Source organism: Trichosurus vulpecula, chromosome 1, assembly GCF_011100635.1.
Source record: "Trichosurus vulpecula isolate mTriVul1 chromosome 1, mTriVul1.pri, whole genome shotgun sequence".
NCBI classification, from domain to species: Eukaryota; Metazoa; Chordata; class Mammalia; order Diprotodontia; family Phalangeridae; genus Trichosurus; species Trichosurus vulpecula.
In genome coordinates this window covers 379,721,816-379,735,243 of record NC_050573.1, presented here as the reverse complement: position 1 = coordinate 379,735,243, position 13,428 = coordinate 379,721,816, and the positions used below count along the sequence as shown (strand labels likewise).

Here is a 13,428-nt window from a genome sequence, read left to right as displayed (position 1 = left end):
ACTCAAAGGGATCATTTACCCCCCAGCTGCCTAGAATTTATCTGAGACCATTGAAAGGCAAGAAGCACACCTCTCCCCTTCCCTGTCCAGGGGACTTTCTCCATGGTATTTCTGCTTCAGCCTCCTTTTCAGAACTGTTCCAGGTTGCATGAGTGCTTAAATGAGTTGGAAGTCACTAAGTCAATTCCTTCCAGTGAAATAGCAGACTACCAGGTCTTACTATGTGCCCTGCTCTTGCCACCTATGCTCCTACAGGCCTTACCATCTACCTTGTCTCTACTTCATAACTGGCACCATCATCTGGCATGTTAATGTAATCTAAGGACACTTGGGCCTTTCCAACCTTCCTGCAGCTAATCTTATTTCTGTTGTATCCCCTAATTAGAAGGTGAGTTCTTTGAGAACAAGGACTATCTCACTTTTTTTCTTTATGTATATCCTCAGCACAAGTGCTTGGCATAAAATAAGTGTTTCATAAATGCTTTCATTCATCTAGTCAGCTTCCATGTTTAACAGAAAAGAAAACTGAAACTCAAGAAGGGTCACTTTATCAAGGTTACGTAGGTAGTATGTGGCAGAGCTAGAACTTGTTCCAAATCCATTGTTAATTCCATCATACAATAGATTTAGTTTAGTATCTCAATTGTCTCAAAGTATATTAAGAGTTAAAACTTTTACTCTAATGGCTATTAAGACTTTAAACACTGTTATTAAATTAGACAAATCTATTTTATAGGTTATTATATCTAAATAAGTGAATTCTGTAAACTCTACAAATTATACACCTGGAAGGCACTGTGTCTTCATTTTTCTTAGCATTGCTACCCTTACCTTCAGGTTCTGCCTCCTTTGTAAAGACTTCGCTAATTTCCCCTCATTAACTATTAATGTTTCTTCTCCCTCCTGAAATTACCTTATATTTACTTAATTGTGTACATGTAGAATGTAAGCCTCCTTGAGGGGAGAAAGATTTTTGTTTTTTCTTTTTGAGGCTTTGTGTCCTGTACCTCTCACTTTTGTTTGGGACTATGATTTAATTGGTGTAGGAAATCATCAGGATTAGCATCTCTTCTACTGCTTATAATTTTAATGAATTGCCTTGGACACTGAACACTTAAGTGACTTAGCCAGGATGTCTGTCACACATCCAATGTAATGTGAAATCCTGTATCTCGAAAGCTTTTAAAGGGGAGTTATGGACAGTTTTTAGGGTTTTAGAAAATTTCTTGACTATTTCCTTCTCTTCATATTGCAAGACTATAAAATTTTTAAGTAGTTTTCTGGATAGTAGAATATTCAGTAAATACTGAAGTATTTTAGGAAGAGTTTTTGTATCTATATAATTTTTGTATTCCCAAGAAAGCAAACAGTTTGAACATGGGGTGTGTTGTGTTCCCATGGTCAATGAAAATCTGACACAACAGGAATTTCTGTGCGGGCTGATTCTTTAGGGGAAGAATAAATTTAACTTAATTGTCAAGTTCTTGAATTTGCTTAAAGTGCTCATATTTGACTATTTTTTTTAAGAAAATTATATATTGCAAAAGCTAATTCCTACTTTCAAAACCTCATAGCTTAATAATATAATTCAAAATTGTTTTGCTAGAAAAGTAATTTTAATGATATATTGTAATTTTTGTGTAATTTGTGAATAAATATGGGTACTTTCATCCTTATAGATAGAGCTATATCTTGTTTATTTTATATCCAAGGATGGAAATTACAACCCATCTTGTCCTCCCTAGGCAACTTTTGTCCATATCCTAAAAAAAGTTGCTACAGAGTACATCCAACATACTAAGTATGCTAGGTCTTTCTTTTCTTTCTCCTGACATCATAAGAATATACCAGTGTAATAGTTGTCCACTTGTTATCCTTCTGTCACCATAGCACCAGTCCATCTTTTTCATTTACACATTTCCCTGATGGCATCCTTTGCTCTTATTGTTGAGTTGTTTTAGTTGTGTCTGATTCTGTCTTGGCATTTGTGTCTTTTCTCAGCAAAGATGCTAGAGTGGTTTGCCATTTTCTTCTCCAGTGTGTCTCAGTTTTACAGATAAGGAACTGAGGCAAATAGAGGCCAAGTGACTTGTGCAGGGTCACACAGCTAGCAAGTATCTGAAGCTGGATTTGATGTCAAATATTCCTGACTCAGACCTGGTTCTCTATCTAGTGTACCATCTAGCAACCTCATCCTTTAAGCTATTTATCTTTTAAAGTTATTTATTATGTACTTCAATCTTTTCACATCTACCATGCTCTTCTCCATTGCCATCTGTATATTTATTTTTAATTCTTCAAAGGATGTGGGTTTTCTGTGACATAGCTATGCAGTAACCAGTAGAATATTGGTATTCAAAAGATGGGTCTTTGTTTCAAGTAGAATTTGTTGTTATTAAAGGAATTTTAATATTTCCTGAAGGCATTTCAGGCCATTCTTCTTTTGTTTATTTCTGGGTCCATCTCATTTATGTGGTGCGTGCGTGTGTGTGTGTGTGTGTGTGTGTGTGTGTACACATGATGATAGAAAAATGCTGTAGATTGTTCACCTAACTGGCTGTCATAACATGATTCGTAACTGAACCATTTTCATTTACTTGGTCTTTTCTGTGTAGATGTTTAGGCCGAACTCTTTGGAGTATCCCCATCCCTCCCCAACACACTGAAATCCTTCATGAATACTAATGGTAATAGTTTAAATTTATATAGTACTATTAAGATTTGCAAAATACTTTCCTTAAAACAACTTGGTGTGGGATAGGTAATGTGAAAATCATCATCACTATTTTACATCTGAGAAAATTAAGACTCAGAGAGGTTGAATGAATTACTGTGCCCTTTCCCACATTTGTTAAAGGAAGAAAGTTGCTATATAGAAGTTCAAGGGGCTTAGAATTTAGAATCAAAAGAGGCTAGGTTCAAATCCCAACTCTGCCACTTACTGTCTTTTTGGCAAGGTACTTTTATTTCCCTGGGCCTCTATTTCCTTCTCTGTAAAGTAAGGGGGTTAGACTAGATGACCTGACTTCTAAGGTACCCCTTTTAGTTTTGTATCTATGAGTATGTGATTTTGGTGCTTTCTAGTTGTAAATATTGCAGTTTACTTGTACATCTCTCTAGAGAATCAAAGTTGCAGGGGACCCAGAATTTAATGGAGATTCACATTGTGAACTCTGCTTTGGTTAATTCTGTCAAATTTCCCTAGACAGCTTATCTCTTCAGGCCTCTCATCCCACCCTCCTGTATAGAGGTCGGTTTCCTCTCTTTTTTCTCCACTACATCTCAGTCCATCGATAGCCCTCCTCACTTGCCTTCTCTCTCTTTTTTAAAAACTCCTGTCCCGTCTCACACCAGAGCTATAACCTGCAACAGCCTTCCTTGTCACTCATCCCTTCTGTTACTGATCTTCAGTCTCTTATCTCCTGACTTCTCTGCTGTTTGTAGACATACTTCTGTGGTCTTCCTCTCTTCTTTTTCTTAATCTCCCTCTCTCCCTTCTCTTTCTCTTCTCTCTCCTCTCTCTCTCCCCCCCACACTTGGAGTTTGGCTCTGGTCTTACTCATTTAATTAAATTTGCTTTCTCCAAAGTTACAAGTGTTCTCTTAAATGTCAGGTCAAATGGCCCTTTTCTCTTACCTTTTTTTTTTTTAACCTTCCTAAAGTATTTACCACTTGACCAACTCTTTCCTAGATAATCTATTTTCTGAGTTTTCATAAGAGGTAGCATAAGAGAAATCTAAAAATATGGTATTTGTAAAAAGATATCTTGGTCATGTAATAAGACTTAAGTAACAGATGTATAGCTTGATTATTGCACTGGTATACATAAATGGGAAAAGACCTTGAAGACCTCCCAGCATTTAGGGTCAGTCTTTTGTTGGGACTATGTGATAGAACATGGACAAAATTTGCTGGATGAGACAACCTGCATGGATTTCAGTTTAGATTGGTAGAAAAGCCACATCGATTAGGACAGGAATGTTTTGAAGTACCAAAGGAAAATTAATTATATGTTAACCTGGTATACAGTAGTTTTCTCTAAAAATTTTGTAAATTTTGTTTATACTAAGTTATTCCTAGGCCATTGTCATAATTTAAGCCTCCAGTAATAGGCCCAGTAGGTGACTTATTTATAAATTTTCTCTGCCTGTGTCATCAATTAGCCATTATATACGATCAGTCCACATTTTCCTTTTTTACATTTTCTGTAGCTCTTGTCACTGGAGACATCTTTGTCTACTAGAAGCAGCACTTACTTTATATAAAATTAAATGTAAGATGTACATACTCACCTGTCTTTTTAATCTTTTCCTTAGTCTTGTATGTTAAAACTTTGAGATTGTTGCTCATTCCTTTAAAGAAAATGTGTGACATAAATGTACAAGAAGTGACAAATAATAAATATTGACTACAAAGTTAGTTGCATTATTTAATATAAGTGGCATTTAAATGCCCATGGGAAATTTTGTGTGGAGTTTTCCAGATTGTCAGTAGTAATTATAACACATTTTTAATCATCTTCTTGGTATTGGTAGTAGCAGCAGCTCTAAGAGAAGAATCTAGAATATCTAATGTTCTCTTATTGTTCTAGGATCTCCAGCAGAGCTCTCTCCTAGCACTCTTTCCCCAGTTAATCATAGCTTGGGTAAGCTGCTAATCTTTATCTTTTTTTTTTTAAGGTTTCTAGTTGTCATATATTTGTGTAACGCTAAGTTTCTTTCTCTTTCAAGGTGTGATTATTTCATAGGTGTGATAGTGCTCAAGTTCATTTGGGGAAAATGCTCATTATTTTTGAGATACAGACATCTGAAATATTACTACAATTCTAGATTCTTATTGGATGGAAGGAAAAATGACAATGTTTTCTTACTCATGGAAAATTTAAAGGCCAGGTACAGCTAGGTTATTTTAAGATAGTCCATGAACTTAAAATTTGCTTTATCTAAAATTAGTTTTATCTAAATGTTTTAAATACAGATAAAGGACTTTTTAGGGATACAGGTAAAATCTTATTGAAGAAAAATGCTACTCTAACAACAGGTTCCATATAAGACAGCATGGTATAGTAGAAAGAACATTATACTAAGCACTTTACAAATATTACCTCGTTTGCTCTTGTAAGGTTGCTGCTATTATCCCTATTTTACAGAGGAGGAAATAGAGGCAAACAGGTGAAGTGACTTGTCCAGGTTGGTTATCTGAGGCTAAGTTTAAACTCAGGTCTCTCTAATTCCACTGTGCTCCCTGGCTGCCTGAGTAAGTCACTTAACCTCTCTGACCTCGGTTTCCTCTTCTATAAAATGAGAGTTCTGGGTTAGATGCCCTCTGTGGTCCCTTCCAATTCTAAATCTGATCTTGTCATTCTTTTTGTGCCTTTTCACATGGTAACTGTTTCTTGTCAACATCTTCTACTGGGAGTGTGATTGCCATACTAAAAATTATAACAGTGCAATCACAAACCCAGTCCCTATCTTTGTCCCTAGCTTTTGTGTACCTTTTACTATTTTGATTAAGTAGGTTATTCGCCAAATACTAATTAAATGTTAAATTAGGAAATTGTCTGAGAGCTAAGAGGTTTTTTCCCTTTTAAGCTATCACTGATGCGAAATTTTTATTCTAGTAGTTTTGAACTAATTTTCTAAATAGATTTTCTGCTCTTTGCCTTCCCCAACCCTTTGCACCAAAAATTGCCTCTATTAATTTTACTTTTGTTACCTATAATAGAAACACAAATTGTTAAAGTGAAAATTCAGAAATACAAAATCGAGGTATGTATTCAGGTAATTAGCTCATTTGGCCACTAGCTGTAGAAATCACAGAATCTTATTGCTGGATAGGACCTTAGTGATTATCTTAGCTTACGTATGAGGACAAAAAGCACAAGTAAGTGAATTTGCCCAAAGTCACATAGCTAGCTAGTGGCAAGTTACAAACAGAATCTTGTCTCAAAACCAGTGCTTTTTTCTATTGTAGCTTCCCTTGTTTTTTGGTACTTGCTGGTGAGCATTCATTCTCAGCTGACAATGTAAAAAATTTCAGCAATTATAAAAGTGAAAAATTTTAAGCAGTGTTTGGCTAGAACTATCAGTAGAAAAGTGATCCAAAATGAAGAGATGGGGTTTTAAGATTGGATGACTGAGTAAATTGAGACAGGTCTGAAAAGGAAATTCTGGTATGACTTATGGGAAATGGAACCATATTGTAAATACATGTTCATCACATGTTACTAGTGCTGTTATGTTTGTTTTGGTAAAGATACTTATGCTTACTGTTTATTGTTTTACATTGTTGTCTTAGGAATTAATTAGTTTTATCTCTCCCTTCCTCTTTTTTTTTTGGCAGATTTGCAGCCAGTTACTTACTCAGAGCCTGCATTTTGGTGTTCAATAGCATATTATGAGCTAAATCAGAGGGTTGGAGAAACCTTCCATGCATCACAGCCTTCATTGACTGTAGATGGATTTACAGATCCATCAAATTCAGAGAGATTTTGCTTAGGTTTACTCTCCAATGTTAACCGAAATGCTACAGTGGAAATGACAAGACGGCATATAGGTATTTATTATCTTCTTTTTTTCTATAGAAAGTAATCTTGACTTACCTGGGTACTTGTGATTGGGGTCAGTCACTATGTTGTTACTGATTGTAAACTGTGCTACTCTGGCCTACAATAGCAGAGAATTCTGTGGCACTTTCTAAGCTAGTCCTGTGCATTGGTATTGGAAACATGCTAGAGTGTGCCATTGCAAAAAGAGTATATGCAAACAGCCAATTAATTTTCTTGTTTCTTTGTATATCAGGCATAACTCAGCCCCCAGGTACATACGTACTCATTTATTTGTCGGTGTTTGTCCTTTGTGGAGGACTTGGGCTAAGTCTTAAAAATGTACCTCAAAGGTTTGTTGATAATCTCTTATTGACACTTGTTCTTTACAAGGATTTCAACTCAATTCAGTTTTACAAACATAGATTATGATTCTACTCTGCCAGGTAGCTTCAGAGACAAAAATGTAACAGTTCCTGACTTCAAGGAGCTTACTGTGATGAAACTACACATGCATAGATAAATGTAAAAATCTATGCAAATGAAAAGAAATTATGGGGAAGTGGGGAGGTCAGAAAAGGCCTCTTGTAAGAAGTGTCACTTGAGCTGAGCTAAGTATTCCAGCTAGAGGAGGCAAGAAGGGGAAACATTCCAGACATCAAGGACAGACCGTCAGCCTCTGCAAAGGCATGGATGGGGGGCTGGAATGGCATACATGGAAAATAGTAAGCAGGCCAGTTAGTCTGGAATGTAGAGTACGTATGAAAGATTGATGTGGATGGAATTGGTCTAGATAGACAGGTTGTATCCAGATTAAAGCCCAAAGGGGCTTTAATTGACAAATAGAGGAGTTTGTATTTATCCTAGATGTTCTAGGGGGCTACTGAAACTTCTTGGAATGGGAGAGTGACATAAAATTGGGGAGGGAGGGGAGTCTGGATTCAGGAAACTAAATTATGAAGTTTTTCTCTCTAAGCCTTAGTGGAAGAGAATTTAAAACTCAAAATTTTTTAAATGAACGTTTAAAAACAAATAATAAGCTTATTTTCTAGAAGGGGGTTATCATAAAAACTCAGAGGAGAGAATATTCAGGAGGAGAGAGGTCAATCAATATTGTTAAGTGCTACATTCATGTCAAAGAAGGATGAGGCTTGAGAAAAGACCATTATATTTGGAAAGGGGAGAAAGGAGAACAAGCCATTGTTGAGTGCCCACTCTTTGTTAGGCATTGTGCCAAGTACTTGTAAAAATACTATTTCATTTTATCCTCACAACATGCCTGGGAGGAGGCGGGGCTAGGTGCTATTAGTCCTCATTTTACAGTTGAGCAAACTGAAACAGTGGTTAAACAACCTACCTAGAGTTAAACAGCTAGTAGCTAGTCATTTAAGAAATCATTGGTAGAGCAATTTTAGCTCATTGATGGGGTCAGAAGCCAGATTGCAGAGAGTTGAGAAGAGAGCTGGATGCAGGGGAGAAAAAGTTCAGACAGCTTATTCTAGCAACTTGCCTTAGAATGGGAGGAGAAAGATAGAAGAAGGAAGATTGCTTGAAGTAGGACAAGAAGCATTTATTAACTGCTTATTATGTTGCAGGAACTATACTGAGCACTGTGGATATAAATAAAAGCAAAAAGAAAGATAGTCTCTGCCCTTAAGGAGCTTACGTTCTAATAGAAGATGACAACATACAAAAAGGAGCTAAAAAGATGGGGGGGGGGGAAGAATTACCTGCGGGCAGGTATAGCATCAAATTCTCGAGAGTTAAAAGCGGAACCCAGAAGGTAATGAACAATGGCCAGCCTAGACCCCTCCCCCAGAATGGAGGTGGAGAAGAAAGCCATAGAGGTGGAGGAATGTGTTCCAAGGTGAGCACTTTGCAGGAGCTAATGGAAGATACAGGATGAGAGGGAAGTTGAGATTGTATTAGAGTCCTGAAAGTCATAAGCAAAGCCCAGAGAGGATGGGGGTGGGGGAGGAACCAGGATAGGTCTTCTTTTAGAAGGTGGGATTTGAGCTGAATCTTGGAAGGAATCCTAGGAGGCAGAGGTAAGGAAGGAGAAATTCTAGGGATGCAGGGACAGCCAGTGAAAGGGAACATAGGAGATGAAGTGTCATGTATAGCTGGATCACAGAGTTGGTGTGCGAGGAAATGAAGTGTAAGGAGATTCAAAAAGTTGGAAGGGAACAGGTTGTAAAGGTTGTAAATTTATGGTAAGTGGAAGATACTATATTTGGTCCTGTAGATAATAGAGAACCACCCATTGGAGTTTAGTGAGTAGGGATATCATATAGTCATATATGCATTTCAGGAAAATCACTTTGGAAATTGAGTGGATCATATATTGGAGTAGGGAGAGACAATAGTCCTGACATATGAGGTACTAAACTTCATGAGAAAGGAAAGAGGATGACCTGGTGACCAGTAGATAACAGCTACCAATAAGTAGATTCAGCGATAAATTTGAATAGAATGAACCTAGAGGTTGCTGAGTAATAGCTGTAGAGGAACAATCTGGAAGTGGTAATGGGGAACAAGCAGTATTCTGATCTCTGACCGGGGATACCTTGTCTTGGGGTATAGAGGGGGAGTTTCTATGAATACCCAAGATGGGTTGAGAATGGAAGAAAGAGATCCAAAATGAAGAAAATTTTGTTAATTATGGAACTGAAATTCCAGAGAGCACAATTGAAGGGGAGCCAAGTGGGAAGTTGGAGGCATAGAGTTGAAGTAGATGGGTGAGGGTTATGAGACTGGACAGCAGTGGTTGGAAGATGGGGTGATTTATTTTCAGGCATCTTGGGATTATCGGCATCAGAGAATGTCGGAAAATTTCATAATCATAAGAGAAAAGTCAGGAGATGGGAATAACTCCACTGATGATGAGAAGTGAGTAGAATGTTCTTGGAATTGGTGCCATCCTGCTGTCTCAGTGCCACCTTGATGGTCACCTCCATCATGATCATAAGAGCATGGACTTGATGACCTCTTTCTCTGGACTGTGCCATGTGGCACAGTGGATGGAAGCTGCATATAAGTAAGTTTAGTCTTGATATGATTCAACAAGCATTTCTTAAGCCAGTACTGTGTGCCAGCAGACACTGTGTTAAGCACTGTGGACACAAATGCAAAAGCTGTCTCTGCCCTCAAAGAAGGTACACCCTGGTTGAAGTGAAACAGCATGTAAGAGTTATCCAGTAGTGGAATAATACACTAACTTGGGAAGAAATAGGTTCTTCCCTAGAAGTCTTAGAAACAAAGATGTAACGCCTATTTGTCAGGGTATGTTGTAGAAAGGATTCTTATTCGTCTAGAGGTGTACGTGATGATCTTAAAGGTCCATCCAACTCTGAGATTCTGTGGTGGTGTTGCTTCTTGGTGTCTCCCTTTTCTAGGATAAAATGTAAATTCCTCATCTTGTCACTTAAGTTTCCACCATCTGATTGTCATCTGCCTCCAGCCTTAGTTCACATTGTTGCTGCTTTACCTAGTCCATATTCTAGCCACATTTGTAGACCACTTTGAACTTGTCATTCCATCTCCTGCCTCTTTATATTTTTATAAGTTGTGCAACCTGGATGAGTGGATGAATTAAAAGGCATTAATTGCTTAATATGTGATGGGATACAAATAGAAAGCAAGACATTTCCTACTCAAGGAGTCCCCATTTGAGGAAGACTGCTCAGCTGCAGGAGGAATGGAAAAACCTCATGGTCCTTTGGCTTTAAGGCCAGGGCTGATGGCTGTGGTCTTGGGATCGTAAGCTATCCAGGTTTGGAAAATAGGTTTGTGGATCATCAAGGTGCTGCAACAGAACAGATGTCAGTATCTACAATGGAGGTGTTGGAAAGCTCAAGGATAGGGCAGATAGTAAGTCCCAGTGGATTTCTATCTTATTGGAAGAATTACAGTTGGTGACTTTCTCTGTATCAAAGAAGTCTGGAAGCTAGGGGGCTGGGGCTGGTTTTTAATTTGGCTTTTCTAAATCTTGCTTCTCCTTTAAGATACAGCTCAGGTCCTACTTGCTCCCAGCAGCCTTTATGGTCACCCCTGTCTCTGTCTTCAGATTTTCTTTACTTATTTCTATATCTTGTCTTTTTCTCTTTCTCTAGTAGAATATAAGCTCCTTGGGGGCAAGATGCTTTACTTTTGGTATTTGGCAATTTGTTGAATATTTGAAGGGGGAGGGAGGGCTCTATACCTGTTATTCCATTGGTATAGGAAACGCTTCTGATCAGTGCAAATTGATGCTTGTTCTGAAATTTAAGCGTATTTGAGTGTTGCCTGAGGCATTGAGGGATCAACTGACTTGATCAGGATCATAGAACTGGTATGTGTCAGAAATAGGCCTTGAACCCAAGTCTGAGTGACTTTATCTACCAGCTCATTCCGCTTCTCATTATTTAGCACGTTACATATGATAGATCCTAGTATAGTATTTATTAAAATACTGTTTGAGTTGTACCTTAAAGTATTACAGAAATGTGAGTTCAAGAGTCAGGAAATGTGTCTCTTTTCACATACTACCCCTCATACCAATTCCTCAAATTATATACTTTACTTCCCCCTTTTTTTTTAGTGTTAGCAGATAAAATGGTTGATTAACTGCCTTTCTGTAACTAAAAGAAACAGTAAATTATAGTGTATCCCTCTCACTGTCAGAAATATCATGAAAAAACCTTCATACGGTAAACTTTACCAAGTTCACAATAGGATATGACAAAATACAACTGATTTTAATTTTGTTTTAGGAAGAGGAGTACGCTTGTATTACATTGGTGGAGAAGTTTTTGCTGAATGCCTAAGTGATAGTGCAATCTTTGTTCAGAGTCCAAATTGTAATCAGAGATATGGCTGGCATCCTGCAACAGTGTGTAAAATTCCACCAGGTAAGATTATATACCTCTAATACTATAAAGCAGGTTAATCTCTTATGTTAAATCTTTCATTTTGCTCTTATCCCTGACAACTATAAAATTAGATTATTTTTACACCATGGTTATTTTGAAATCTTTGGATGTATTTGAATTCTCAGAAATATTGACTGTAAATAATTGGCTATCTTTTTACAGAATTTATTTTAATTATTTTCATCATAGGCTGTAATCTAAAGATCTTCAATAACCAGGAATTTGCTGCTCTTTTGGCTCAATCTGTGAATCAGGGTTTTGAAGCCGTGTACCAGCTAACTAGAATGTGCACCATAAGAATGAGTTTTGTCAAAGGTTGGGGAGCAGAATACAGGTATGAAATAGTTATTTTCTTTATTAGTCTCAGTGTTAAAATTATTTCTTATTCTTCTACTTTCTTCTTTATGTTTAGGTTTCCTTTGTATTTGTTAAATCTGAAAAGGCTGTTCTGTCAGCATTTCTTAGAATTGTGGAATCTTTCATTACAAGAATGAAATTTGAGGTCAGTTGCCATTGCGTAGAGGCAGCTGTCTCTATGAGCTGGTGACACTGTGGATCAAGCACTGGGCCTAGAGTCAGGAGAGCTTGTTCAAATTCAGCCTGAAACACTTACTAGCTATGTGACCCTGGTCAAATCACTTAACCTCTGTTTTCCTCAGTTTCTTCAGCTGTCAAATGGGAATAATAAGTGAGGATCAAATGAGTTAATATTGTTGAAAGTACTTAGCACAGTTCCTGGTACATAGCAGGAACTATATAAATGTGTATTCCCATTCCTCTCCCTTCCCTCCTCCTTCACTGAAGAGCTTAAAATTCCTGGCCTATAACAGAGTTCTAAAAGAATTGATTCGTGATTACCTCAGTAGATGCAGAAAAAGCTTTTGACAAAATACAACACCCATTCCTATTAAAAACACTAGAAAGCATAGGAATAAATGGAGCCTTCCTTAAAATTATAAGTAGTATCTACCTAAAATCATCAGCAAGCATTATATATATGGGGATAAGCTAGATACATTCCCACTAAGATCAGAGGTGAAAGAAGGATGTCCATTATCACCCCTATTATTCAATTTGGTACTAGAAATGTTAGCTTCAGCAATAAGAGAAGAAAAAGAAATTGAAGGAATTAGAATAGGCAAAGAAGAAACTAAGTTATCACTTTTTGCAGATAATAATGATGATTTACTTAGAGAATCCTAGAGATTCAAGTAAAAAACTACTTGAAATAATAAACAACTTTAGCAAAGTTGCAGGATATAAAATAAACCCACATAAATCCTCAGCATTCCTGTATATTACTAACAAAGCCCAACAGCAAGAGAAAGAGAAATTGCATTTAAAGTGTAGATACTATAAAATATTTGGGAGTCCACCGGCCAAGACAAACCCAGGACGTATAGAAACACAATTACAAAACACTTTTGACACAAATAAAGTCAGGTCTAAATAAATGGAAAAACATCAGTTGCTTGTGGTTAGGCTAAGCTAATATGATAAAAATGACAATTTTACCTAAATTAATTTACTTATTCAGTGCCATACCAATCAAACTGCCAAAAAATTATTTTACATAGCTGGATAAAATAATAACAATTCATCTGGAAGAACAAAAGGTCCAGATTATCCAGGGAATTAATGAAAAGAAATGCTAGGGAAGGTGGCCTAGACATACCAGATACTAAACTGTATTATAAAGCAGCAGTCATCAAAACTACTTTGTTGTTGGCTAAGAAGCAGAGTGGTGGATCAGTGGAATAGATTAGGTACACAAGACGCAATAGTCAACAACTGTAGCAATCTGTTCTTTGATAAACCCAAAGAATCCAGCTTCTGAGTTAAGAATTCACTACTTCACAAAAAATTGCTGGGAAAACTGGGAAATAGTATGGCAGAAACTGGGCATAGACCAATATCTTACACCGTATGCCAAAATTAAGTCAAAATGGGTTCATGATTTAGGAATAAAGGCTG

The 13,428-nt window shown here is 37.1% G+C and overlaps 1 protein-coding gene across 1 annotated transcript in view; it reads left to right on the top strand.

Moving 5' to 3' along the window:
* The window catches only part of SMAD2 (SMAD family member 2), a 90,067-nt gene that overhangs the window by 69,786 nt on the left and 6,853 nt on the right, over positions 1-13,428 (top strand). The window contains exons 7-10 of the mRNA XM_036756344.1: positions 4,592-4,645; positions 6,343-6,555; positions 11,296-11,433; positions 11,644-11,788. Of these exons, the coding sequence (XP_036612239.1) occupies positions 4,592-4,645; positions 6,343-6,555; positions 11,296-11,433; positions 11,644-11,788 (550 nt within the window). The remainder of the gene's footprint in view (positions 1-4,591; positions 4,646-6,342; positions 6,556-11,295; positions 11,434-11,643; positions 11,789-13,428) is intronic.